Source organism: Falco rusticolus, chromosome 19 (genome assembly GCF_015220075.1).
Source record: "Falco rusticolus isolate bFalRus1 chromosome 19, bFalRus1.pri, whole genome shotgun sequence".
In the NCBI taxonomy this organism is placed as follows: Eukaryota; Metazoa; Chordata; class Aves; order Falconiformes; family Falconidae; genus Falco; species Falco rusticolus.
The window spans coordinates 3,518,060-3,545,772 of NC_051205.1; the positions used below are offsets into that span (position 1 = coordinate 3,518,060).

Below are 27,713 nucleotides of genomic sequence, written 5' to 3' on the forward strand. Positions count from 1 at the left end.
TTCTGACCTAGTTCCTGGCAGAGGCATTGCAGCAGAGCACACCTCCCTCCCATGGGGCTCACCGCCCCATGCCACACGCTGGCTCCAAACCTGGGAGCTCGGTCGTGGTTCCTGTTGGCGGCTGCTGGATGCCCAGCCTGCTGGGATGGCAGTCCTTTGCAGCTGGAGGACAGATGCCTCAGTGATTCCCAAGGGAAGCTGGTTCCTGGAGGGATGCTCCAGGAGGCTCCTGCCCCTGGCATCACGGTGGTGCTCACACTGTCCTGTGGGATTGTGCCAGGAAGGGGGGGGAGCAGCAAGTGATGCGTGCAGTGATCAGCATTCACAACAGCAGACTGAGGTGCTCTCACCCTCTCCTCCACCTGGCATTTGAGGCCGCATACATGCTTGGAGATTGTTAGAAGCTTGAAGGGAGAGGTTTTTGCAGAATCGTCTTGCAAGGCTAAAGTCGGCGCCAGGCTGCTCTCTGGTGCCTCTTTGTAACCAGCCATCGGCGGCAGCTGTTTTCTGCCAGGAGCCACCAGTTTGGCTGGGGACAGCCTGCCTGGTACAGCGTGACGGTGCTGGGCTGAAGGAGCCTGGCTCAGCACCACAGCGGGCACGGGGCTCTTGCCCAGTGGTGTGTGTTCAGTATTGCCCCTCGGGTGAGAAGAGCCTGCTGGCCCCTTGTGTGCTCACCTTAACGCTTCAGGTGTGCTACATAGGAAGTTACTTACGGAATTAACAGTGGGTTTCTTGTAACCTTCCTAATCCAGAGTGAACATGCATGAACAGTGGCTGGGATCTTCCAGTGGTTCCTTTTAGTGAGAAATCACTTGTTTTCATACAGTGCTGGGCCTGTATCTGCTTGCTTATCTCAACCCTTTGCATCCACAGTCACTCTGCTATGGGTACATGTGTCTGTCTTGAAACTTACTGGTTCCTGTGCCTAAACCGGACAGTGCGGCCCTGTCAGCTTCATTTGTGCCACCTTTTTTTGCTTTTCCTGCACCCTTTTTCTGTGAATTACTGGGGTCAACAGGAATATTTCCCACACAACCTCAAGGTGCCGCTTACTCATCGAGGCCTTGGATTAAGTAACTCTTTCCTTTCCTGGTTCTCCCATCTGTGACTCTGAACTGACAGCATTGTGTCTTACTGCTCAGGGAAAGCTCATCGCAAGTCTAGAACAGGTGATGGTAGGTGTGCAGGAAAGGTAAGGTGATGATAGCTTCCTCCTTCGGTCAGTAAGCATCCCGTCCTCTCTCTTTGATCCAGTGCAGTGCTGACATCTCCAGGCACACTTGCTGCATGGTACCATGGTTTCTCTGGCTGCAGCCCTGCCACAGGGGTTTGCCTGTAACGCACAGCATTTCCCATTCACAACAGGGCATCTGCCCTGGGTGCCTTTAAAAGTTTGTTATAAATCCCTGTAAGGATCCATGCACTAGAAGCAGTTGATTGCGTTCTCTCGCTTTCTGTATCTGGAACTGATTCCAGTAATTGCGGTAAGAGTCAAATACATGCTTTATGTTCAGCAGCCCCACAAATTAAAGGGGAATGAAGTTGAATTAGTTAATGAATATTAGTAGTTCCCATACAGAGCCAAGAGTCGATAAATCTCTGTGAGATCTGACTTTTTTTGGCCATGTTTTGCCAAAGTAATTAATAAAACAAGCTAAACATCCTCTGTGTTTTCCAGTGCCCAGACCTTTTGTTTGAGCCTCTCTGAAATTTAGGCTTCCCCTTTTCTTTTTGGAAACTTGTCTCAATGGGCCTGCCTTTTATTCAGCCTTTATCCAGCCTCCTCATCTGTCACCAGGATGAACACTGGGTTCTGCGCAGGCAGCGTCTCTGCAAGCGTGCTGCTCAGTACCAGAATCCCTCTGTGGTCCTACATGAGCTGGTTTAGCCCTCACTTAAGCTCAAATAAGCCTGCTCCGAGTTAGCTGAGAGGGCCGACGTTTCAATTCTAGGCAATCAGTTTGGAATTAACACTTAACTTGATGAACGGGTGTGTGACGTGTTCATTGCTTGCATTTAAGACTGTCAGCAGACTGAGGCGCATGTTGCTGCCCTGTCTAGATTCCGCTCTAATTCGGAGGTGGTTTCAGGGTCTTTGTGGGCTGCCTGTGTTCTCGCTAGTCAAAAGGAAGCAATTAAGCGCAACTTTGTCGGGAAGCATTTTTTTTGTTTTGATCTGTAATTTGAGTGTTATTGTTTGACTGCCACTTTTCCTGAAGTATCTAACCATGGGCAGCTAGAAAGAAGGTATCGGGGGTTACCTTATTTCACAGGAAGAACCAGAGCAATGTCTGGGATCCGAGGCTGTTTTCTCACTGGAATTTTGACTCCTTGCAAGGAGGACTGAGCTGGGATTTGGGGGGAAAAATCAGGGGGGTTGGGTGGGGTTTTTTTTTGTTTTGGTTTGGGGTTTTTTGTCCTGGGGCAGAGCATGCATCCTTTGGTAGCTTATTTCACCTGCTGGATGTTTGCTAGTGTTAGGACTACCCTCATGAAGAAGTTAGAGGGCAGAGTGCCTGCACTGGAGATCTCTGTGTAACTTGGGAGGCTTTGTTCAGCCCTGCTAGTGTCTCCAGAGTCCTGGTGAGAATCACCGATCTTCTGCAAGGTCCCCTTGAGCCAGGTGCTGCAGGGGGCTGCATCCAAGGGGATGAGTGGGTCAGCTGTTAGTGGAATGCTTAGTTTGAGGTCTTTGTGCACAAGATGAGTTACAAGAAAGTTACAATCTATATGTGCAAGAGTTTATGTTCCAGATCAAAACTTTTCTCCACCCCCTGACTTCCTTCTACCCGTTCTGTCACCTCGTCTGGCAGGTGCCCGTTGCTACGTTGCAGGGCTCTGAAGATGTCAAACAGCAACACAGCACAGGAATCTCTGGAAATAATGAAGGAGTCTGAAAAAAAGGTGGTTGAGGAATCCGTGAACAAAACCAAATATGTATCCAGGTCACCAAGCAAGGAGGAGGTGGAGAAGGACGGTGGGGAGGATGTCAGCGTGCGCCAGGAATCTCAGGTAGGTGTGCAGAGAAGTGGGTAGTCCCTCCTGCCAGCTTGCAGAGCTGGACCCTCTCGTACTTGCAAACACAAGCTAGTTGCTAACCCTTCTGAAAGGGGCCTAAGCCTGTGCTCCCACCTCCCAAGGGGATAACCATGCCGTACAGACTGTGTTGTTCACAGGGTGCTCTCTTTAGCTAATTCCGTTCTGCTCAGAGTGGTGTAATTTAGATATTCTTTGAGTCTGAGAGAAAATGAGACTGATGTGCTCCTGGGGGCACCTGTGCTCAGTCCCTAGGTTCTGGTCCCATGGCTGTTACCTTGCTCTTACTCCTTTCTTTGACCCAAGGATCAGTTAGTGACATAATTGTTAAGTGAAGGCATCCTAGGGAGAGCTTAATTTCAAGAATGGAGCCTGGCTGTTGCTCTGCTGCTGTTAAAAATGCCCAAATAGGAAGTGAATGTTTTGGGATTTCGTTTCAGCAAGGAAAAAAAAAATCTGGGCAAGCATCATTTGGACAGTGCTGGGACTCATTCCTGCTGCTCTGCTCTCCTGTCGCATGTGCTTTTGGCTTAGTGTTGAGCTTGAAGTGCCCACCCTCAACAACAACCTGCTGAGTGCTTCTGCATTTAAAGCTGGTGGCTGTTGCCAGATTTGTTCAACCACGGCATGAGCAGACACTAGTGTTGCTCAGAGCCTGACTTTAGTCGCTTTGTAATGTGGGATGGGGAAAGGTTTCCTAGAAGGTAGGGTTAAGAGATGACTCTGTGTCTTAAATCAGAGCAGCACTGCATCTGTTATGATCCACTGTGTTAGAACCTTCCTCGTGTCCCAGGAATGCTAGACTTCTAGTTTTCCCATTTAGAAGCATGTCATGCACCTCCACCTGCAAGCCCTGTGATCCCACGGTCGTACTGCTTCTGCCAGAAACAGGAACTGGGTCTAATCCGCATGAAGTTTCTTAAGCAGTTTTTGCCCACCTGGGGCCTGACGGGACAGCTCGCCAGGTCTTCCTATTCGCACGTGCTTCCATTGCTGTCGGGTAGAGATTTTCTTCGGAGTTACTTTACAGGCTCGGTGCTGTGCTGCCTTGCATGGCAAATACCATTTACAGTGTGCACATTCAGATTAAGCTTCCTGCCTGCTCTTTGCTTTCTCCACAGAGACGAACTTCAAGTCATGGACATGCCAGAAAAAGAGCCAAGGTATGACCTCTTCTGACATCCTGTTCTTCTGGCCATTCCAAGCTGAGTTGTTATCCCAGCCTTAGGACGGTTGAGAAGTCTTTCCTGTCTCCAGAAGCAACATGCAGGGCATGATGGTTCAAGGACAGTAACTTTCCATGCACTAGAGTACGAGTGCTCCTTTTTAACGCACGCTTACCCATGAGGGAACTGTTTGCTGCTGCTAACTGCCATACCTGTCCTCCCCCCAGCACACAAAACACCAGAAATGAAATTTGGAGGTGTTGCTGGAGGGGACAGCACAGTGCACTGGCCTGTTACACCCTCCAGTTAAAAACCAGAGTCAGGTATAACTGTCTGGTTTCATGTAAAGCCCATTTTTTCAGGGGATGCCACGTTATCTGCCATAACAATGGCACATATGCTTGTTAACGAATCCAAAACTTTTGCTAGTAACAAGCACCAGGACACCACTGTTCTAGAATGTTGTTTGTAGGCAAAATCTTGGGGTAAAAACGCAGCCATTGTGTGATGGGGTTTTTATTATTATTTCTATTTTTACCTTTCTTAGTCTTAGCTCCAGGTTTTCTTTGCAAATTTTGATAATAACTACCAAAAGTTGCCACACCTGGAAAATTCATGGCTGTTATAGAAATATAGCGTAATTCAGGAGTCCGTCTAGTCCCACAAGGATCCATTTGGTTTGAATGAAACTTTGACTCAAAACAGGGCCAGCTGTGACGTCTGACTAGGTTGCTCAGGGTTTGATTTTAAAACTGTGATTGGGAGGATGAAGGTCCATCGTTCTGTGTCCCCCTTGGTTTTTTTTTTTCCTCTTTCACAAAAGTTCAAACCCAGATGAAGAAGGCAGGTTCAGCCCTGAGGTATGGAAGCTGGGGGAGACCAGTTAAATTTGTAACAGGGGTTCCGCCTGGGTTTGGGTTTGATTGAAGGTAATGTATGAAAGAGATGTGCTGCTTATGAGCTACAGAGAATTCAGAAAAAATATTCTAATGGTTCTATTTGGTCTTAAAGGCCAGGACTCTGTGTAGTACCCGAACAGGCTGTGATTCCAGTTCCTGCCCTGTCCATACCTAGGGCATAATGTGTTTGTGCACCTCAGGTCTTTCGCCATATTGTTGATGCTGCCTGGGATCTCATATGACTAGTTGATTTTTTTATTTTTTTTTCCTGTTTGTCACCCAAGTGAGTCAACTTGCCAAGAGTCCTAAAAGTGTAGGTTTTATTTTAAGCATTTTCCCTAAGCACTACTACATCACCCAAAATAACCAAAGGTATCAGGTCAGAGAGACAAGGTGTAAATGGGATGACACCCTTTTAGTTAAGAACAGTAACAATCTTCACATCCTAACAAAACAATAAAATGATTGGTTTCAGCTATATCCTTTGTTAATGGTTTTAATTGTGGCCAGGAGGGAAGAGGGTGGAATTGCTCTGGCTGAAGAGGTCAAAAAGTGCATGAATTAAGGCAATGAACTTTCTCACCTAAAATGTGGTTAGTTCAAATCTTAATCAAAGGCTGAAGGAATAAAATAACTGATTTGCTCTAGGACTCTAGGCCTTTGTATATTACTGTTTTCTGCAAGAAGCTGGCTTGGTAGTCCTCCTTTTCAGCAGTGTAATTAACAGTGACTGCATGAGTGGCTTGGTAATGCAGCAGCGTCTACTTAAGTGTGTGCAGTTTGACTGGGGTGTCTTAACTGTACTCTTTCTTTTCCTTCTCCAGTCTAATTCAAAGCTTAAACTGGTTAGGAGTTTGGCTGTATGTGAAGAATCGTCTAGTCCCTTTGTAGACGGGCTGCTGGAGACCCAGGTAAGCCTAGAATGAGACAAGCTATGGCACATGGAAGCCCAGAAAATCCACGTCTTGCTAAAAGTAATGTTCTGTCCTGGAATTGTGCCCAAGAATTCCCGCAAGAGGCTGCTTTTGAAGGAAATGGTCATGCCTGTGAGCGCTGCTCTTATGTGTGCGGTCACAACCCTTTTCTTACAAGGAATCATCTGCATCAACTCGCTGGGCACCCACGACTACTCAAGCTGGGCAGGCTTATGCCCCTAGAAATGGAACGGCACTTTGCCTTCACAAAGCCCCTGGGGTTTTGGCCACGTTTGGGGCAAGTTTTTATGCAAACAGCCAGCTCACAGAGAAGCGATACATAGGCTCTGCAGGGATAATCCCCCATCTGTGGGCTGTGACAGAGAAGCTGAAGTTTGAAGGTGGGAAGCAGTCAGGGAGGCACAGAGAACCTGTCTGCCCCGGCAAGAGCAGATGGGTTGAGCTTTGTCTGCCCACACAAGCTTTAGAAACACAGAATGGTGCTGTGTATGCTAGCTACAGCCCATCTTTGTTGAGCTGGTGTAGTACTGTACCATGCAGAGTCACCAGCTTGGGTCTGGGGTGCTAGCTGAGAGACCTCAACACTGCTTCCCATTGACGAGGACAAACCTGGCCTGTGCCAGGGCTGAGTGCTGCCCAGACCTCCATGCCCTTGTGAGTAGGGTACCTGGCCTCTAAGCCTTCCTTCTGCTGAGGCTCCCGGCTCCAGAGGCTGCTCTCCTGTCTTTTGTTTGGGTGTCACTTAGTACAGTAGGGTCACTAGGAGGACTTTTAAACCATAAGCTTGTATTATGGTGCCATGGAACTGTACTAGCATAAAGGCAGAAGGGTGGGGAAAGGCCTGTGGTCTCATAGTCGGTTTTAGCTTGAATTTTAGCAGCGCATCATCTGACGTTTGACAATCCTACAGGTGTTTTAATGTTTCTTCCCATGGAGCAGAGTGAATCCTCAGGCCATGCTGGGCAGTTGCAACTCAAGAGAGGAGATGAAAAGACACATCAGAAAGCCCTGTGTGGCACACGGACCACTCATCACACCACACAGGCTTTTTGCTGTGTATTGTTTTCTCCTCATGTCCTTTCTCTTCCCAGGTTAGACAGTAGAGTCTTACTGAAACGGTGCAGGACCTACCTCACCTTAGGCACTCCTGAGTCCAGAATGTAACAGCATTTTATCAGCTTCAAATAGGGAAGCATGTGAGTTAGATTCCGAGGTGATCCAGGCGAGGCAGGTTTCCAGCAGTGACAAATGTTGAGAGTCTCCTCAGAGCCTGCTGAAGGCTTCTGGCTGGGAGGAGGGTGGGGAGAGAAACTGCTTTGTCTGCTCTCGGAACGGGGTCTCGTATGAAATGTCTCTGAGACCTGTGACCTGAATCCCCTGCCTTTCCACGGTGCCTCTCTTGGCTGCCAACATCTCCAGCCACGGCAGCAATTCCAGAGAGTGTCCAAGTGACTCAGACCAGCCTCGTTTGTTTTGTTCCAGGACATCATTCAGTTGCACATTAGCTGCCCCTCTGACAAGGAAGAGGAAAAGTCCACGAAAGATGGGGCTGAGAAAGAAGAAAAAGACAAGAATAAAGAAAAGGCACCAAGGAAAATGCTGTCTCGAGGTCAGGTGCTCATTTGAACAGGGCAGGTCCTGTCTTGCTGCCTTTGAGGGTTCTGCTGGCCAGTGGTACAGTTGGAAGCAGAGGGGTTATCTCTGCTGGTGACTGCTCAGGAATGTGTCGGTTTTATATCATCTTTTCTGGAGCAGAGCATGGGGGGGATGGGGGGTGGGGATGGCCTCTAGATTGGCATGTACCCCAGTAGACTTGCAGGCTTCCTGCATGGTTTATAGTGATCTGGTGGCTTTTAAAATGTCCAAGTGCAAACCCAAGAAGACCCACTGTATAGACTTTAACTTTCAGTTTAGATTTGATTTTAAAAAACCTGCCATAGGTGGCAAGATGTGAGGTTGCAAGGAGATGAGTTGAGTTGCTGTTGTATGATCCTACGTTTATGATTTTGGGGCATAGAAGCAGCTAAAAGGTACACATTTAATCTGCTGAGCCAATTGCATCTGAATCCTTGTACAGACAGGAACTCTGCAGCAGTGCAGATTCAGTTACTGGTTTTTCTGTGATGACTTTTAAATTAAAAAGGATGTGGGGAGAGGGGAGGAACGGGGCCAGTGGGGCTCTCCAGTTAAATAGCTTGCAGGATCAAAGGTGCAGAAGTTGCTTGTACAAAAGTACGGTATACTACACTAGCAGGGGCCTCCTGTACCAGCGTGGAATATCCAGAGTGTGCTCCGAGTGGTTGGTTCTAGGGGCAAGGTTTCCTTCCATGAACTGATCAGGTCTCCCTCTCTGGCATCCTCCTGACGGGCCCTTGTGCTCCTAGTGCCATGTGTGTAGCGTACTGACCCTCCTGCTGCCCACAGGGAAAAGGGTATACGGGGGATACAGTCCCTATTTTACAGATTGAGAAACTTGACCTAGAGGTTGCATTCAGAGCCCAGGTCGTACGGGTGGCAGGCTGTGCAGTTCTGTGACAAGGTGGGCTTTTCTTCCTCTCTTCCTGTCGTGAAGAGTCGATGCTGAGAATGAAACTGGGTTTCCTCTGGCAGCAGTGTGGGGATGTCATCCTCATGCATGTAGCAAGACACACCCCTTCAGTCTGCTCTGTTGCAGTGTTTTGTTAATTTGCTCTGCTGCTGTTGTTGTTTCAGATTCCAGCCAGGAATATACAGACTCCACTGGAATAGATTTGCATGAATTTTTAGTAAATACACTGAAAAAAAACCCACGGTAGGTCCCTAGGCAGTAAAACTACTTGCTGATGGAGTTAAGGGAGGGAGTACCTGGCGACTGATGCTGCTTTGATTGACTCTTAAACTTGTGGTGTTTGTGTGCATGTGTGTACGTATGTGTTCATGTGCCTTGGGAGGAGGGGGGACTACAGCAACGAGAGAAAGTACCTGAAAGTGTGTTTTACTTTTTGAAATTGAGTGTGCTACTAGGGCTGGGGCAGTGTCGAAACAAAAAGCACAACTGTAATTTTATATACTGCAGTCAATCAAAACATGTAATTGTGTGTTACAGAGAGAGAAAAAGAGGGAAAATAATTTGTTTGAATGCAAGCAGGAAGGAATCTTGATTGCTTTAAAACCCTTTCTATAAATGATTGTCAAATACCAGCCTCTAAAGGAACTGCTGCTGTGTCAGTAACAAATGTAATCAAGCCAAACCCTGGGATAGGAATAGCAAAGCTGGAGTCTCTACCAGTGAAGCTTCCAGCAGAGCAGAGATTCAATATTACCAAAAACCAAGCACTGTTAGCAAAACAACAACTTTAAACTGAAAAAAACCTGGCAATTAATTTACTATATATGAAAAAATGTGGAGTTTTTCAGTTCATTCCTGTGGAGGATGTTTGAAGCCTGGTTAATAATGTTGCTTGCTCCAGGTTTTTGTGACTTTTCTCTGTTGCAGGGAGGGTGGTACCGAGCAGAGAAAGCTGTGTTTCACTGTCTCTGAAAGTGGCCTTTTCTTTTTTCCTTCCTTGACAGGGACAGAATGATGCTACTAAAGTTAGAACAGGAGATTCTGGAATTTATTACTGATAACAAGTAAGTGATCATCAAGTTTGTGTCAAGCAAAAGAGGTTTGTAACGTACATCTAGGAGCTTGGGTACCCAAGGGAGAAGGGAGTCTTTTTGGACACACTGGTTAGGAAGCCCATTCTCAACTTCATCCTCCACCCGCTTTTGTCCCTACAGAAGGTTCCTGACTGTCATATTGGTCGAGTATCAATTGCTTTAACACCATAATCCTCCTGTGAAGGCGATCAGTGCCATTGTGCTGCTCTTCCTAGCATAAACTGGGGTGGAGAAACCAGGAGCAGGATTCACATCCCAGAATGTGAGATAGACTAGGCAGAGCTTACAAACTGCTTTACCTAATAGGATCAGGGAAGTCGCAGTGCAAGTACTAATTCTGGCTCCTGGGCTCCTGTTCCTGCTTTAAAACAAACACGGATTTCTGCACAAGCTGGTCTTGTTTCAGGAAGGGCCTGTTCAGCTTGAGCCCTTGAATCAGCCCAGCTCTGTCTAGCAGAGCAGTGTAAGCCCATGATCACACTCGGTGTGAGAAGCAGCACTTGAGTCAGGACTGACTGCTCGGGATTGGTGGCATGGTCTGATCTAGTTAAGGCATCTCTGACCCTGTTCTCTCTTTTGGTGTCAGATTATCATTGTCTGTTTCAAGGTCTTCCCAATTCTAATGCTTTCTCCCTCCTCAGCAATCAGTTTAAGAAGTTCCCTCAGATGACCTCATACCATAGGATGCTGCTGCACCGGGTAGCTGCCTACTTTGGCATGGACCATAACGTTGACCAAACCGGGAAGGCGGTCATTATCAACAAGACCAGTAACACACGAATGTAAGGGGGAGGGAGGGAGGGAGAACAACTGGGCTGGCATCCCCTTCCCATTCCTGCATGGTGCTACGTGACTCCCAGACACCCACAGACACAGAGCGCTGGCATGGTCCAGAGCAGGGTGGATTCCACACCACGGTTTTTTGCCTGCATGAGAAGGGCAGGTCCCCTCTCTAGAAGAGAAGAATCCTTTACTTCCAGTCCTAAGCATATGTATTTGCAACCCTTCCTAGCTCTCTTTAGTTCTCAGAGAAGGGGCAGGAGCTCTTGTTGCCATCAGACAGAGGAGAGATTGAACAGAACAAACATCTTTGCACACCCTCTCACTCCCTGCAAAGCAACAGCAGAGATTTTAGAAAGACAGTTCTAGGCCTATTTTTGCCCTTCTAACAAGGTCTGGTTCTTCCTGCAGCCCTGAGCAGAGGTTCTCTGAGCACATCAAAGATGAGAAGAATGCAGAGTTCCCGCAGAGATTTATTCTAAAACGAGATGATACCAGCATGGACCGAGATGATAATCAGGTAAGGGCTGGCAGTGGGCTATATGCATACTTTGTGAAAGTCAAGTGTGACTTTTCTAAGATGAGAACAACTCTAAATTTCTCTTGGGTTTCCTGCAGTAACCTTTAATAGAAGCTTCCACCCCACCCAAGCAGCAGCATCTAGATATATCATGAAAACTTCACAGAATACTGTGGAAATACATGAAGAATTTGTGTGGATTCTATGGGGGGTACTTTTCTGTACCCTGAATATCGACTGGTGGCTGGGCCAGGCTTTAAGGTGAAGCCTTTTGCTAAGGTTTCCTTGGAAATGCCCCAGAGCTGAGTGTTGCCAAGCATCTCTCCCACCCCTCCCCGGGGCTTGCAGCGAGTCAAGCTGTGAAGTCATCAGGACCTCGCAGTGCTGCTGGAAGGAAACCATCGGCAAAATGAAACGCTTTGAGCTCAGCAGCATTGCCAGTCATCGGAGCTAAAATCCCTCCTGAATCTCTGGCTGCCTTTGGGCTGTCACAGGTGGCACCACACCCGTAACACAGAGCTAGCTTGTTCATCTGGGGCTGTTTTCCCAGCCTGTGTCAGACAGAATCTTGAACATCAAAAATGGGGCAAGAGACAGGAGACCTCTTCACCAGGGATCTCATGCTCTTTGCTCTTGTAGCTCCCATCTTTACATCACCCCAGCATACCACTATCCCTTGCTTTGGGTCATGTTTCTCAACTTAAGTCGTCAGGATGGGGAGCTGGTCGTTGCAATCAGTATCAGTTTCTGGTTTCCCCGTGGTGGCACTCTGCAGGTGATGCAGCTACCCATGAAGCACAGAATCCATGACTGAGCAGGAGTTTGCTGTGTTGGCATGTGCTCCAAAGAGTGGCCTTTAGCTTTTGACCCCTGGGAACAGATTGTCTTTCAGAAGCACATGGTGATATTCCTTTCCGAATCAGACAGAGTTCAGGCAGAGTGGTTGTGCTTGATTCAGGAGGTGGAGTGCACTAAGACCTCCAGGATGTTCATCCCTAGACATAGGTGTCCCGAAGGTAGGTTCAAAGGCAGAGGCTGTGTCATTGCATCCAGGCATCATGCACACACTCCGTAATCCACATCCACTTACACTGCTACGTAAAAATATCAGCAGCTGACTGCGCCCCCTGCTCCCATTGGCAACTGCTGACCCGCTGAGATGTGTTTGTCCCTTCAGATGAGACTCCCCTTGCAGGATGGGAGAAGGAGCAAATCTATAGAAGAGCGAGAGGAAGAGTATCAGCGGGTCAGGGAGCGGATATTTGCACGAGAGGTAAGCTTGGATGACTCACTTGCCAGGTACCCTCCTGGAACTTTGTGGCAGAAGGTGTCCTTGAGTATACTCAGAGGTCAGATCTCGTCATTGCCTTTTCTGCAAATTTCCCAGTATTCTTGGTATCTACCACTGAATTCCAGCTCCTAACAAAGATGTCTAAGACACTGAGATAGAGAGACCACACCTCCACTCACCAGTCTGCTCCTTCCCTAAATTGCTTGTTTCAGGGGGGCAATAGACGTGGGGACTGACAGGAGGCAGTTTTGCTCCTTGCTGCCCAGCAAGATTATAAGCTTGTGCAGTGGCATTTCTGGGATGAATAGCAAATCGGTCGATGAACCCGAAAGGAGCAGCAGCTGTCTCCCCCAGCTTCTCTCCAGTGCTGCAGCTTCAACCTCCTGACCAAGCAGTGCTGGCCTTGGAGTATCAGGCAGGGCTCTGTGCCTTTACAAGATGAATCTGGGCAGTACGTTTGTCTTTCTTACAAAGTGTCCAGCTTGGTTATTGCTTCCTTGAGATCTCTGCTCCCTACGTGGAACTCCTCTAAGCCGGAGCTGTGTTCCTTGCTCACGTCTGGCTCAGAGAGGCTGCTGTGCTCTGCTGTGTTGAGTACTGTCTGCCAGCTGGAGGCAGCTCTCCATGCTATGCCAGGTGGCAAATGATGGAATCAGGGACAATTCCAAGTGCCCATCTGCCGTGGATCATGTTCAAAGTCCAGCTCCTTGCCTGCTGCTTTTGAGCGTCTTGGGGACGACACCTTTCATTTGTCCTAATGGGAATTGCCATGTGCCTGCCCAAGGAGGACGTTAAGGCAGCCACTGACCTGAGTCCCTAGTCAAGTCACCAAGCTTCAGCTGATGACTCTCCAGCCAGTTGTGATCATGGACTTGTCTTACATGCACAGGCCCAAGGCCATCCAGACACGTTAGTAAGCAGTTCTGCCTGTAGACCCGGACTAGAGCAGGTGCTGCCCCATGTTAGCGCAACGCTGAGTGGGCTCGTACTTACCCTTGCTCTGTGTTCATGGGCTGAGCCAGCGCTGTGCGTCTGACTTCCAGAGGCAGGGGTGACTGTCACAGGGTGGGCTGGGCTGGCTTTGAGCCCCCTGCCTATTTTTTCATGGCTCTGATAATTGTGCCTGCATTTAGCAAACAAGGACCCTTGTATGTCTGGCCTTGATGGTTCCATTGACAAAGCTACTGTCAAGCCTGCCTTAGAGCAATGAAGCAGGGAGCTGAGGACTCAGATTTGCAAACTCTTGAAAAAGAGCAGGTTTGCAGGTGTCAGGAGCAGTTCCTAATGGGCCTGGATGGAGAACCAAATGGGACTGCTGTGCAGAAGGCTCAGCAAGACTCCTGAGTGACCATGTAACTGATGCGCAACACAGACTGTGTCTGAGTCCCATACTGTTAGTGCTTTTCTCCTCTTTGCTTTGAAATTGCCTGCGTTTGTTGCTTTCGAAGTTACTAAGTCTCCCTTTTCTTTCCTTCCCATCTTCATGTCCTTTCCGTGCTTCCAGACTGGCCAGAATGGATATCTCACTGACAGCAGGTTAGTACTGTCGAGCACACACTGTTTGTATCTCTGGCTTTCTCTACAGAGGACTGCATGACTCTATAATGATGCTTTTTTTCTGATGTTAACCGACAGAATCTCCAAAGAAGGCTTTTCTTCTAGTTCTCACAAACGGAGACAGATTTTTAGGTATCTCTGTGTGACTTACATTGTACATTGTCCTGCTGAGTAAGTTTGCCCCATGCATGGCTGCTTGTGAAGTTACTCCAGTTGTATTTTTTGCAACATCAATTTCTGAGTCCTTTTTTGCTGATTCATCAACTGAAATGGAGGGGCGGAAGGTGGGAATGGCAGGGAGGAGTGGGGAAGCCAGAGGTTTCCAGAAGTTTTCAAGCCAGTCTCTTGTTTCCCAAGGGTAGGAAAGGCCCTGCTCTTACAGTGACAGGATCAGCATCCAGATAAGGTGGGGTTGTCCCTAATCCCTGATTATAAAGGCTGGATTACTTAATGGTGGCAATGAAGCATCTCGGGCTTCCATTTCAACTAGAGTATGCTGCAGAGGGCACTGGGAACATGTTTGAGCAGCATTTTCTTATTAAGTAGTTTTCCTGTGGATTAAAGGGCTGGAAGGATGGAGTTAGCCTGACAAGTTGCTTCGCGCATACCCCTGCTGCAGGAGGGGGCTGAAGGTTTGAGAATAAAGAATGCCCACTGCCGTCTTGTTTGATAGCCAAAGCTCTAGAGATGAAGCATCTCCAGATGTGTATGAACAGGACAGCAGGATCTAAGCAAGTGTAGGAACAGCTTTGCCCCTCTCCTCAGTCCATCACGTGGCTCAGGCTGTCCTTGGAGGGACACAGTCATGGAAAATTGCGTGTCCTTAGTGCAGTTACGGGGACTGTGTCCTGGCATCTGCATGTGGCAGTGGTGTTCAAGGCAGGGGTTATTATTTTCAGATCAGCCATGGGGCTGTAGTAAAACTCACCCAGCAAGTGGCCAAAAAACCATTGCTGATGCGATTGCAGCTTCAGGAGCTGAGTTGCAGCCAGGGCTGCACTAGGAGCTTCTCTGACTGTTGTGCCCAGTCCCTAAAGAGCTTGGTTAACCTGCTGTCTTTGTTTTGTGGTTCCTGTAGTGGGGGGAAGGAGGATATGTGGGCTTCGGGACCACTTTGAGCTCTGAATGGAGATAGACAAGCTCTATCTCCATAGACAAGAGGAGGCTGGGGTTCCCTCGGTGGTGCTGGAGGTGATGTCTGTGTGAACTCCAGAGACTTGGTGCCCTCAAAGGCCTGACGTTCAGAGCTGTACGGCTGCCTGTTTCACTCGCTTGGAAGTCCTGTATTAATGCTGCTGAAGCACAGATCTGATTGCAGAGAGCTCTCTACTGGTGGAGGCACTTGGAAACAGTCCGTAGTAAGGCTGATGGAGAGAAGGGCATGGCTGAAGTTGCTAGGGCAGTGCTCTCTGAGAGCCAGGGTGTGGTAGCATGCCTAGAGTTTGGAGAGCATTTGCAGGAAAAGCAGCGCCATTATGCTGCTGGGTTAGCAGTAGTCAGCTTGATAGGGGGGTCTGAGTTCTCAGGGAACCCAGGTTTGCAGCTGAGTCAGAACAGAAGCCGTGACGTGCCCCTTCTCCACACAAACACTGCCCCTTCCTCTCTGAACATCCCCAGGAGCAGCCTTCAGAGTTTAGGTTGGAGGGAGCCCAAGAGCTTGACAGTGGTGCTTGTTAGGGCAACTGTAATTTGGCATTTGAGGCTGCACAGTCCAATTCCTTCACCTCTTTAGGGATATAACCATCGTACCGGTTTTCCAAGAGATGTATTTTCTTCGGCTCTCGCATGCTTCCAGCAGCCCAGGTTATCACCTCAGAAGTTCCTTCCAAGCCTGTCTTTTCCCCTCCACAACTGTGTGGAGGTGCTGCCAGGCTCAGCCTGTGGCGCTACATGAGCATCCATCCCTTCCAGTATTGCCTTCCTCACCATTCCTCCCCAGTGAAGGCCCAGGAACCCGTTACTGCACTTACGGTCCTTAGCTGGCCTGATAAACCAGGCTCACTGCTCAGGACGTTTTACTGATACTCAGTAAAGTCCTGCTGTGGCCAGACCTGGCCTGAGGCGGAGGGAGGGTGGTCAGTGGGAGCACAGCTCTGAGCGCAGCAATATCCCAGCATGTAGCTGTTCCAGCTGGGCAGAAAGCCTTACCAGGGCTGGTATGGAGTGGTCTCGCAAGATCTGTCAGCCTTGTCTCAAGGCCTCTGTTAAAAGCTTCCTGTTGTGAGGCAAGGGTTTTAGCAAGGGGTCATGCTCTGACCCTGCTGGCATCTCTTGCAGACTGGGATCTGGCTAGGGAAAAGGGCCAGGAGCCAGCGCTCAGCGCATGCCAAGGAAGATCAGCAGTGTCTGAGCCTCCACGGTGCATGCCCAGGGAAGCTGTGGCCCAGGGAGGGTGCTGAGTGCTGACGTGCTGGGCTTGCCTCCCCGGCGAGGCAGGTCCTGCCGCTGCCCCTTCCCACTGGAGGTGGCTCTAACTCCTCTGGTCTCTGCAGGGGCAACCGGGACAGTTTGAACCGGGCCTCAGGCAGCCGCCAGAGCAGCACAGAGAGCGAGATAAAGTCGCTGGAGCCTCGGCCGTGGAGCAGCACAGATTCAGATGGCTCCATCCGCAACCTGCGACCACCTGTTACCAAAGCCAGCAGCTTCAGTGGCATCTCCATCCTGACACGGGGGGACAGCATCGGGAGTAGCAAAGGCAGCACTGCCAGCAGACCGTCCCGCGCAGGTACTGTACTGTTTCCCCTGCACACCTTCTGCCAAAGGACACCTAGCAGCTGTAGCCTTCGCGCTGGGGAACTGGGGCTCATGGTGCTCTGGTCAGTGATTCTGGTTAACATGGGACACGGTTGGCATCATCTGAATGTGTTTGGTACCTCGGCAGGGATACGCCAGTTGGTTCATCGTCTGCTTTTTCAATAGTCACTGTCATGTTTTCCTTCCCTTTAGTAGTCACCCAAGTTAAAGGATGTAGTTTAGTCCCATACCCTGGAATTCAAGCTACCAGTTTTCTGTTGTTTTCTTTCCCCTGCTGTACTCCAGGTTATGTTGCTGTTCCTTTCTGCTCCCCAGAATCACTCACAGCCTAAGGAGACTTAGTCAGGGTGAACCATTTGGCACTTTTCCTTGCTTTCCGATAAAGGAGGTCCAGGGAAGGGTGTCACCAATTAGTCTGTCTCATCAGACACAGTCTACCTCCTCAGACAAAGACCACATTAATTGGTATCTGCCTACGATGTTCTCTCAAAATGATTCACTATACTCCTGAGAGCAAACATAACAGGGAGCAGGGCCTGCAGCTCCTCAAGAGCTGTTGAATACAGCTCAAGGTTTCCGGAGCACCAAAGGGAATAAGGATCACAAGTCTCTTTGCCCGCTTGAGGCGAGTTCTTCCTTTTCCATCGAGGCTATACAAAGGGTAGCCCAGGCATGGAGAGTGTTCTTGTGGGGCATCACTGGTAATCTGTTACTGACAACAGCTTCCCGAGGGGATGTGTGCTGCACTTGGCAGGGCACCGGCCCTCCTACCAGTGGGGAGCAGAGTCCTTTGTTTTCAACCGACTGCTTGTGAAAGGCATTTGTGAAAGAGGCAGCACAGGTCTTTGCTCTCATTTTAATGGTCCGGTGATAACTGAGGAGCCATATGGTAGCTGGTTGCAATTGCTGTGCGGTATCAAATGAGCAAAATCCAGTGTTGTCTCCCTGTCTTGCTTCCTCCGTTCTCGCTGGAAGGCAGCAGGTCCCCAAATGCTTGAGAGCTGTCGTTTCACTGCGGGGGCAGGGGGGGGGGAGGCAGGTTAGTGCTTGTGGGTGATTAGACTGCTGCACAAGAATCCTTTCAAATAAAAGGGATGGCCCTAAAAAGGCAGCCAGGCTGCTGTTCTAGCACCCAGGCTAACTTTGAAAACCACACATTCATCTTGCAGTTTGAAGGTGCCTACATCATCTCTTGGGACCCTATTTCCATTGTGCTCAGGGCTACACTTACTCTGATTATTGCAACCACCTCCGGGACTGATTCATCAGCTGATGGGAGCACTTATTTGAAGATCTGTCCCAGCCATGTGCAAAGCAGAGCAAGAGAAGATCTGCTGCTTTTTTTTTTTTTTTTTTTTTTTTTTTTTTTTCCCTCTTTCTGTATTTTTCCTCCAGGTCTCCCTTGGGAACAGAAACCTATTGCTCTCCAGGCTTTATATAATGGCAAACGATTAGAAATGTCAGTGGGGGGTGGGATGAGCAAAGGAATTTTCACTTTGGGGGGGCGGGGGGGGGGGGACACCCAAAACACCACCCTCCATATCCTCATATTTATTCTGTGGGGGAGGAAGTGCTTAGGACTCTGGGGCTCTTTTCCCATCTCGGCATTCACCCCCTGGGCAGCTGTCAGCAAAATATTTCCTTCTTTGCACCATGTCTTAGCAGAATGCCTGAAGATTAGCTGTTGAAATACAGTAGATCAGAGTCAGAATTAGTTAAATAGCAGCTACTGGGCATCAAGAAATAGTTTCACAACTGGAAGCAAGACAGAAATACTGAGGAGAGCCCTTCCCAGCTGGGTGTCCTGCAGCATACATTGTACTCCTTCCTAATGGTTTTTCCTACCATGGGAAGGAATTCCTTTCAACCTGCCACCCAATAGCCCTTTGCTCAAAAGATGTGTGTGTGCTGGGTCTATGTAGCCATGAAAAGGGATTCCCTCACTCCCTTCTCCATTCTGGACAAGCACTCAAAGCAATCACGGTGGTGTATCGGTGTCCGAGCAGGGGCCATGCCTAGCTGCAGAACTGAGCAGTGACTGGGAACAGCTCTCCAGCTTCTTTCTGCAGACTGGTTTATGGTACTGAGCTGACATGAGTGTATCTGGCAGCTTCCTCTTTCTGTAGTCTCTGCCTCATGCTGGGGTGGAGAGCCCTCCACCATGCAGGTGCTGCTGTTGATGGCCAGATTCCTTTTCCCAGCAGAAGGCCCATGGCATTTATAGAAGGCCCTGACTTTGTGTCTGGTGCTTTCCCGACAAGACGGAGGGATCATCCCTCCAAAGAATCAACTGCAACACAGATAAGTTTTACTCCCCTGTGCCCGTCCTGCCAGCACCTGCACCAAGCGTGCCCTGTCCCATAGGCAGAGGCCGGCCATGCTCATCATATGAGCCTGGCACTGGCCCTTTACTGTCCTGCAGTTCTGAGTAGCATTGAAGGTTTACAAGAAGAGCAGCGATCTGAGAGCTGTACGTGGGGACCGCCGTGTAGGCTGTCCGCTTGGAGTGAGAGTGCTAGGCTGGGGTCAGGGAAGAGAGCATGCTCTTGGGAATAACAGCTGTGCACTTCATGGCCGTAGTCTGGGACAGGAATTGTACCCTGGTCTTCCCTGTGTGGGGCAGGGTGTGTGTGGGTCAGGAGGAGAAGATGCTGTGAGCAGCTGTGGGGGATCGGTGTGTGTACTTGGACACAGAGAGGAGAGAGGTGCAATCACCTGGAGTCCTGAGGGTGTCAACACCTTGGTTTGCTGTGAAGCAGAGACAAACTAGTGGCTTAGCCTGCAGCCTGCTCGCCCTGTCCCCTGTGGAAGCTTCCCGTGTGGACAGCAGAGAACGCAGTCTGGCTGCAGTACAGGAGATAGTGACAGGATCTACCCCCCGCCCTCCCCATCTATGAATCGGTGTTTTTCTCTCCCAGGTACCAACCCTGCCGTGCCTTTCTCTGTTCAAGGTTTGGTACTAGGTGCCCCTGAAGCATGCAGCCAGTCCCCTTCTTCACAGCCCAGCCGTGGCCTCTTACCCTGCACAGCCCAGCAGCCTCAACCACAGCCACCCCAACAGCCACCACCACAGCCCCAAGGACTTCCACCTGCAGCCCAGCAGCAGCCAGCCATGAGTAACCACATGATATCCCAGGTGAGTTGCTGCACGCTATCCAGGGCTCGGTACGTTCCTTGGGCATGCGGTGGGAGGTAGAAGCAGAGCCAGCATACACCCAGGGTGCCCTGGACTCACACTTGCCCAGTGGGCTTTGGGTGTCCTCGCACTTGCTGCCTGTCATGGATTGATAGTCGCTCCATGCTATTGAGAGCAGGAGGAGGTTGGAGCCTTGCTGTGCCTAATCATGATGCTCTGTGACATCTCAACTTGTCAGCCTCTGCTGTATCCACTCGGGCCAGCAGCCCTCCTGGCCAGGGCTCTGTAGCCCTTTGCTGAGTGGCAGGGTTATGTTCTGGAACCAGTTGCCCTCCTGGTGAGGGACAGTCACAACCAGTAGTTGAGTTTGAGCTCCCCAGTGCTGAAATGCTGTGGCTGGCCACCTGATGTCCTGGAGAGAGGCAGACCTGGAGCTGTGCCTGGGTGTATTCTCCAGACCTTCCTCGGGCCAGTCCACAGCCTGCAGGGCTGTTTCTGAGGACAGAGCCCTCCGAAAAGCACTCGTGGCTCTCCTTCCTACGTACATTTTTGTGCTCCTGAGGCTGTCACAGCCCAAGAGCTGCCCCTGTATCACCGCAGGACTGGGGAAGGGGTGCGAGCCAGCCCTGGTGAGTGCATTTGGAGAGCATATCTGCCTCACATTCAGCAGGTGCAGAGCTGGGTGGTGTGCATGGGAAGTGTCTGCAGAAGCCTCCCATCCTGTCCTGTTCAGAGCAACATGTCAGTGCTGGACCTCCACCTGCCTATGAGTTTTGTAGGGATCCTTTCTGGTCCATCATCTCCTACTTAGGATGTCTCCTACAGCAAAGAACTGCAGGTTATGCTAGAGGTTTTCAAGGTGCAACTAGACAGCGAGGGTGCTAGATAACCTTATCTAGGCTGCCTTTCCCATGAAAGATTGGACCAGGTGATCTTGTGAGGTCCCTTCCAACCTGGACTGTTCTATGATTCTAAATGTTTTCAGTGAGCTGGGATGGGAGGAGGAAACAAGCCTTCTCAAACAGCTTTTACTGCAGATAATACGGAACAGCTCCTTGCTGTGTGTTGCCGTCTGTATGAAGAATGGGGGGGGGAGTTTGTAAGTTCTTGGGCCCTGGACTGGCTTCTGTAGATCCATTTGCAGAAGATCCTGAGACTCAAGGGAAACAGTTCTACAGACGAGGTGTCTCCCTAAGGTAGCCGGGGTCCAGCACTAAGGCTAGCAGGAGCATCTGTCCGAGCTGGTAGCAAGTGTGGGGACAGAACGCAGTGCCCTGGGCGGGAGGTTTGAACGCACAGCAGGCTTCTGGAGCTTGTGTGGGACCACTGTGTCTTGCTGGGGTTTTATTTTCCATCTTATACTCTTTGTCTGTTCTAATGGTTTAGGTCCTGGAAAAACTTTTTTCACGTGTCCTGACTATTGGTGAAAGGTCTGAAAATGCACTGTCCCCCCTGTGAGTGCACCTTCTGTTTCACCAAAGGTCAAATCAAATGATCAAAAAAACCAGTCCGGTGCTGACCGTTACAGGTTTGGTGCCCAAAGCACAGTACATGGTGCTTGAGTTAGGAGTCGGCAGGTCCTCCCAGTGACAAAGTGAGAGGGGCCCCTACAGAAGGCAAGAGTGAAGAAAAGGACATGATCTGTGGGGAAGGCCAAGAAGGACTGCGGAGAGAGCTGGGAGTCGGTGCTAGACACGAGCGGGCAGTGGAGTGGGAGAGACTCGAAGGTTGTGCTGGGGGGCAAGTGGCTCTCCTGCTGCTGTTGGCCGTAGCTGGCCTTTGTGAACTTGTGTCACTGTTCGTGCCAGGCAAGAGCTGCTTTGGGGACATGGTCGGCCTTCCCAGCTTCCACAAAGCAACTGGCCGGGCTGTATGTCTTCACAGAGAGATGAATGCTCCCCCCTTCTGGTCTCCGTGCTTTCCAACCCTCTGCAATGCCCCCCTCTGTGTGTTTGCAGTTGGCTCAGTTGACTAACCTTGTTGTTCCTTCTTTCTCTCCTTCCTCCTATCTTCCTTCCCCCTCCCCCTGCCCTTTTCCCACCCAAATCTCTCTCCACTCCCTTCTCTGCTGGTCTTAGCCGGTCCCAGCGCTGCAGCCTGCTCAGTATTCTCCAAGCTCCTGCCCCCAAGTCCTCTTGCCAGTCTCTCCACCCCAGCAGTACAACTTGGTATAAACCCCATTTCCTCTTCTGCACTGTCTCTGTTGTACTCATGTGCTGTGTTTTGTGTTGTATGAGCTTTTGCTAATCAGGTATGTCGCAGACACTGCACCCCAGTGGGTTGGGGATTCATGGAGGCTCTGTGCTGCAGTGGGGTCAAGGCAGTGGGATGCCTGAGGCTGTGGGACCCGCCAGGGCTGGGCACTGCTGGAGTGACTGGTCTTGGGTAGAGCCTGGGAAAGCAAGCGGCGAGCCCAGAGCTCCCCTAGAAAGCAACGCTTGTGCCCAGCACTGGGGTCCAGGGGCCACAGCTGCCCTGTGGTCTCAGTCAGCCCCTGTGTTGTCTCTGCCGGGTCTTTTGGGAACGGCGCGCCCCATGGGACGTGGCCTCTGGGCTGGGGCTGCCTCTGCCTGTGTGGGGCCCCACGTGTCACGAGAGTCTGCTGAGCATTCAGCCCCCCCCAGCAGCTCGCATGCCCCTGCCCCTGTCCTGCAGAACGCTCTTCGTCTGTGGCTTTTTTCTGGGGACCCTTCTTGGGCGAGCTCCTCCACAGAGTAGGGAGAAGGGGTCTGCAGTCTACTCAGCAGAGCTATGTCCTACATGCTGTCCTCCTCCATCCTTCCCACTTATCCCCGATGCAGGCCGAGGAACTCAGTAGCCCCTTTGGGCAGATCAGCCTCAGCCGGCAGGGCTCTACGGAAGCACCGGATCCTTCCTCTGCTATGTTCCAGTCATCCCTCATCTCCCAGCATCCTCAGCAGACGGGATTCATCATGGCAACCCCTGGGCAGCCCATCCCCACCTCCAACTACTCCGCCTCAGGGCACACAGCCCCCACACAGCAGGTGCTGCAGCCCCAGGGCTACATTCAGCCTCCCCAGCAAGTAAGGACATGCGCAAGCCTGGAGGGGATGTGCGCCTCAGCACAAAGCCGTTGGCCAGGGGCTGCTGGGGAGCAGTCCAGAGAGCAGTTCCTTGGGAGTGGGTCCCCTCTCTTTTTCTGCTGCTCATTTGTGATGAATCAATACACAGGGGTCCAAGCTCTGGCTGGGCACAGGCCCTTGCTAGGTAGGCACAGGATGATCTCTGTCCCTTTGTCCCTCTGAGCTCACAAGGCGCTTACCCGGGGACCCCTCTGGCCGTTCCTGACTCATAGTGTTGGGGGAGGGACAGTGACCAGATTCAGGGCTGACACCTCTAAGCTCTCTTTGGGGTCCTGCAGGGCATTATGACCTCTAGGATTGTTCCCCTGAGCTGTGATGAGAATAATGCGTACTGTGCTCTTGCACTACTGTGCTGGGAAAGGCTTGGATGTGGAGGCTGGGAGGAGCGGGAAGGGGCTGCGATTCCCTGACCAGCTATCATCTGGCCAGAGCCAAAGCCCTGGTTGGTTTCCTTCTGCAGAAGCCAGGCCAGGTGAGAGAGAAAACTGGTCCTGGGGGACCAGCTTTCTTGGTCCCACTCCCTCCTGTGTTCTCATCACCATGTTTTCTTGATTCTGATAGATTCAGGTTTCTTACTACCCTCCTGGGCAGTACCCGAACTCCAGCCAGCAATACCGATCTCTCAGTCACCCAGTGGCCTACAGCTCCCAGCGCACTCAGCAGCTCCCCCAGCAGTCCCAGCAGCCTGGTAAGGGGGTGTAGAAGGGGGGAGGGGGCATGTTTCCCTTTCCTGCCACTCTCCTTGGCTCTGAAGGATCTCCCATGCACCGTGTGGGGGGCCAGGCTGCTCTTCCCTGTCTCCCACTCTTTGATGGGCTTGCTGACTGTAGAGTGTCTCTTGACTGTGCAAAGGAAACTTGAAACTTGGCCTGGCTGCAAAGGTTGTTCTAGGCTTTTCCCTCCCTCTCAGCGTGTAGCATGCACCGAGGTGCTGCAAGGTGGATTTAAAGCCAGGAGTTTCCTTCGCATCTTTTTACATCTGCTGTGAGGGAAGCCCGTTTCCCACCCTTTAGCAAGAGATGGGGGCAAAGCAGGATTTGAGCCCTCATATGCCAAGTCTCAGGCTGTCTTCTGTGGCCAGCTGGGAAGCCACTCCATTTAAACCCTGTTCTGACAGGTTTACAGCCAATGATGTCCAACCAGCAGCAAACATACCAAGGTGTAATGGGAGTACAGCAGGCACAGCCCCCCGGGCTCCTCAACAGCCAGAGGAACAGCATGGGGGGCCAGATGCAGAGTATGATGGGAGTGCAGCAGGCGCAGCCCCCTGGTCTTCTCAGCAGCCAGAGGAGCAGTATGGGGAGCCAGATGCAAGGCCTGATGGTCCAGTACACTCCACTGCCTTCGTACCAGGTAGGCATCAGTTGTTCTCTGAAGAAGGGCTGCTGGGGAGGGGGCCTCAGCTGCAGAAACCTCGCAGGAGGTGCCCTGTTCCTGTGCCTGAGTGATGGAGCCGGAGGTGGAGACTTGCTCACTTTTTGAAGATAGTGCATGCTTGCCAGCGTGGGGAGCGCACGTCCACGTTTGATTCTGTGTGGGACATGTCTTGAGAAGGAGGACTGAGTGCGGCTGGTCCCTTTGCTATTGTGTTCACAGAGAAGCTGGGAGAGGCAGCCCTTGTCTGGGCAGGGTTGCTCTGGGCTGCAGTAGACAATTGTCTGGCATCTCTTCTACCTTGTACGGACCTTGCTGGTGTCTCCTTGGGGCCAGTTCTCCCTGCTCCTGCTGTATCTTACCTGTCATTCCATAGGGCTGCTGCTTTCCTCCCTGCACAGGTTCCGGTGGCCAACGAGTCCCAGAGTGTGGTCCAGCAACCCTTCCAGCAGCCAGTGCTTGTGCCAGCTAGCCAGTCTGTCCAGGGGGGGCTTCAGGCTGGAGGTGTACCCATCTACTACAGCGTCATCCCAACTGCCCAGCAGAACGGCACCAGGTAAAGCTTCTGTATCTTTGGCCTGCCCTGGGGAGAAGGGAGTCCTGCTGCCCTACTGACAGGGCATAGCATCCTATTCCTGCTGCTAGAGGAGGTGGCCGAGCACCGCAGATGCTGGTCATCTCTTGAGTTTGCTCAGTCCTAGCTCCCGTAGTCAGTGCTTCCTGGACACAGCTGTCCTGCAGCACGCAGTGCTTCCTCTGCCCCTCCAGAGGCAGCTGTGTTTCCAGCCATCTCAAGTACTGAGGGAGCTGGTGATTGCTTGCACAGATGGGCAGGCTGTTCCTCCCCATCCCCAGCACCTCACCAGAGCACTCTCTGCTTCACAGCCCTTCGGTGGGGTTCCTTCAGCCTCCTGGCTCTGAACAGTATCAGATGCCACAGTCCCCATCACCCTGCAGCCCACCACAGATGCAGCAGCAGTATTCAGGTAAGAGGGGCCACCGCTCAGGGTTGGCACTGATTCTGCACAGATGGGATCAGGTTTTGTAGGGACTGCAGTGAACAGAACTGCCAATTCAGAGCCAAGGCTGGCAGCTCCTGTGCAGTGGGTTTCCTTAGTCTTACCCATCCCACAGCTTACTGGGAATTACCAGGACATGGCACAGCGACTTCGCTCCATGCTGATGCTGGCCTGTGCCTGGCATCTCCTGGCCAAGGTGGGCAGGCAGGGTTAGGAGCAGGGAGAGGGAGCTGCCTTGGGCTGCAGACTCCCTCTGCCGGCTTGGTGTCACCAGGGCTGCTCGTGGGACCAGGGAACCTGTGGATGAGAGGAGCGTCAGGATTCCTGCATCCTGTCCCAGCTGCAGGGAAGTGAGCTGGGGCCTGGTGAATTGGTGCAAGAGCTGGAGCCAGGGTACTCGAGCTCTGCGCCCAGCTCTGTGATTAGACCCTTGGCCCAAAGTTCTGCTGTGATGCTCAGAGAGGTCACCCGAGTTGCCTTCAGCTTGTTCCCTCTGCTCGCATTTCTCCTGGATTAAAAGTCATCACTCTCTGATACGAGCTGTGATTGTTATCAGAGAGGGATCCCAGCCAGGTCTTGGTGGGACCTTTTTTCAGCCCAGATGGGCAGGCAGGAGTGGCAGAGGAGAGAGTACAGAAGGGGTGTCGTAGGGAAGAGTGCAGAGTTGCACACAGCCTGGCCAATATTGCTGCTGTCATCTCTCCCCAGGGGTGTCTCCATCAGGCCCTGGCGTGGTTGTGATGCAGCTGAATGTACCCAATGGCCCCCAGGCCCCCCAGAACCCCTCCGTGGTGCAGTGGAGCCACTGTAAGTACTACAGCCTGGACCAGCGGGGGCAGAAGCCAGGAGACCTGTACAACCCCGACACCAGTGCTCAGGTATTGAGAGGACTGGGAAGGTGGCAGCTCATCTTTTGGGAGCAGCCAGACAGGAGAGAGAGGACACCAGCGTCCGAGCTGTCTGAATGGGCTGGGAGATGGGGTGGGTCACCCATGGTGGTGAGTCAGGTGTGGGACCAGTCACAAGCACTGGGGCTGTCTAACACTCTCCCTCCCCCAGGCCAGCACCCAGCTGAACAGCCCCATCACATCCCCCACCCAGTCCCCAACGCCGTCTCCCGTCACCAACCTCAACAGTGTCTGCACGGGGCTGAGCCCTCTCCCTGTCCTCACGCAGTTCCCCCGGCCCATGGGCCCAGCGCAAGGTAAGGGAAGGGAGCGGGGACAGCACGAGGCTGGGTCTTCCCGGCCATTTCTCCAGACCCCTACAGACACTTGCTTCTTTCTTACAGGTGATGGGCGCTACTCGTTGCTGGGCCAGCCGCTGCAGTATAATCTGTCTATCTGTCCCCCACCACTGCTCCACAACCAGCCCAACTACAATGCACACCAGGTAAAATGGGCCCAAACCCCTCTCTGCCCACCCTTTCACTGTCCTCAGAGCAGAGCAAGACCCACCCCCCTGCCCCTGGAAGAAGCGGGTCTCACACACTGCCCTGCGGATGCCCCTCGGTTGGGCAGCAGGCTGCCTGCCCCCGCTCTTGCCATCCCCGCAGCAGAGCTGCCATGGTAAATGGATTTCCCTGGAGCCTGGCACTGGGCTCAGATTTCATCCTGCTCCCAGCTTTACCCAGAAGCAGTGTCAGCCCCGAGTCCTTTGAGTGTCCTGGAACCGTGGTTGTGCCTTGATCTCATCTAAGTCACCCAAGCATGGTGTCACCTCAAAGGTGCCAGTGTGTGCAAGGTTCATCCGGGTGTCCTCATTCCCCTTTGCAGCCATGGCCCAGTCATGTTTGGTCTTGGCCCCTGCTCCCAGGATGCTCTGTGGGCATGGTGAGGCCGCAGGGTCTCCTCAGGTGACACACAACCATTTCTATTCTTTAAGGGGCAGACTGGAATGAAACATGGAAACCGGAGCAAGAGACAGGCCCTCAAGTCTGCATCCACTGACCTTGGGACAAGTGATGTAGGCAAGTGACCCTCCTCAAGCAGTTCCCCCTTTGCCCTCTGACTAGTCCCCACTGCCCGGGGGCAGCTGGCATTGGCAGAGACTCCAGGTGCCATCTCTGCCCACAGCAGCATCCCACAGAACCCATTGCTGGGGGTGGCTGTGGAGAGCAGTTCCTGCCTGCCACTGCCTCCCACACACACACAGCACCCCCCGCAGCCCACGAGGCCTGGCTGGGGCCGGGGGGGGGGGGGAGGCATGCAGCAGAGCCAGTCCCAGTGAGCTGCACCCATCAGGAGGTGGGGGGACAGGGGTTGCTCAGGACCCCAGTAAACACTGCCTGCTCTGAGCAAAGCTGCTGAGGAAGAGTGGGGAGAAATTTTTGGAGAGTCGGTGATGAGCAGTAGGACACCTGGACCCTGTTCCTGCCTCTGTGAGGGTTGAAATGATTGAGCAGGTGGAGCTGGCAGAACTCATGCATTTTTATTCCCCTTTCTCAGCAGAAAGGGAGTGTCCAGACCCCTGAGATCTTGTTCCCACCATTGCATTC

The 27,713-nt window shown here is 51.6% G+C and overlaps 1 protein-coding gene across 14 annotated transcripts in view; it reads left to right on the forward strand.

Annotated features, from left to right (window-relative positions):
• The window catches only part of R3HDM2 (R3H domain containing 2), a 60,719-nt gene that overhangs the window by 31,221 nt on the left and 1,785 nt on the right, over positions 1-27,713 (forward strand). For 6 of the 14 annotated variants that reach the window (XM_037370901.1, XM_037370897.1, XM_037370898.1 and 3 more), the window contains 22 exons: positions 2,817-3,015; positions 4,161-4,202; positions 5,929-6,015; positions 7,522-7,648; positions 8,752-8,830; positions 9,592-9,651; positions 10,323-10,463; positions 10,873-10,981; positions 12,159-12,254; positions 13,777-13,808; positions 16,322-16,554; positions 19,502-19,719; positions 21,798-21,887; positions 22,521-22,763; positions 23,385-23,511; positions 23,941-24,176; positions 24,599-24,753; positions 25,083-25,183; positions 25,925-26,094; positions 26,276-26,420; positions 26,508-26,608; positions 27,101-27,185. In XM_037370901.1, the coding sequence (XP_037226798.1) occupies positions 2,848-3,015; positions 4,161-4,202; positions 5,929-6,015; positions 7,522-7,648; positions 8,752-8,830; positions 9,592-9,651; positions 10,323-10,463; positions 10,873-10,981; positions 12,159-12,254; positions 13,777-13,808; positions 16,322-16,554; positions 19,502-19,719; positions 21,798-21,887; positions 22,521-22,763; positions 23,385-23,511; positions 23,941-24,176; positions 24,599-24,753; positions 25,083-25,183; positions 25,925-26,094; positions 26,276-26,420; positions 26,508-26,608; positions 27,101-27,185 (2,845 nt within the window). In that variant the 5' untranslated portion in view covers positions 2,817-2,847. The remainder of the gene's footprint in view (positions 1-2,816; positions 3,016-4,160; positions 4,203-5,928; positions 6,016-7,521; positions 7,649-8,751; positions 8,831-9,591; positions 9,652-10,322; positions 10,464-10,872; positions 10,982-12,158; positions 12,255-13,776; positions 13,809-16,321; positions 16,555-19,501; positions 19,720-21,797; positions 21,888-22,520; positions 22,764-23,384; positions 23,512-23,940; positions 24,177-24,598; positions 24,754-25,082; positions 25,184-25,924; positions 26,095-26,275; positions 26,421-26,507; positions 26,609-27,100; positions 27,186-27,713) is intronic. The other 8 variants (XM_037370891.1, XM_037370892.1, XM_037370895.1 and 5 more) reach the window with 8 other exon arrangements.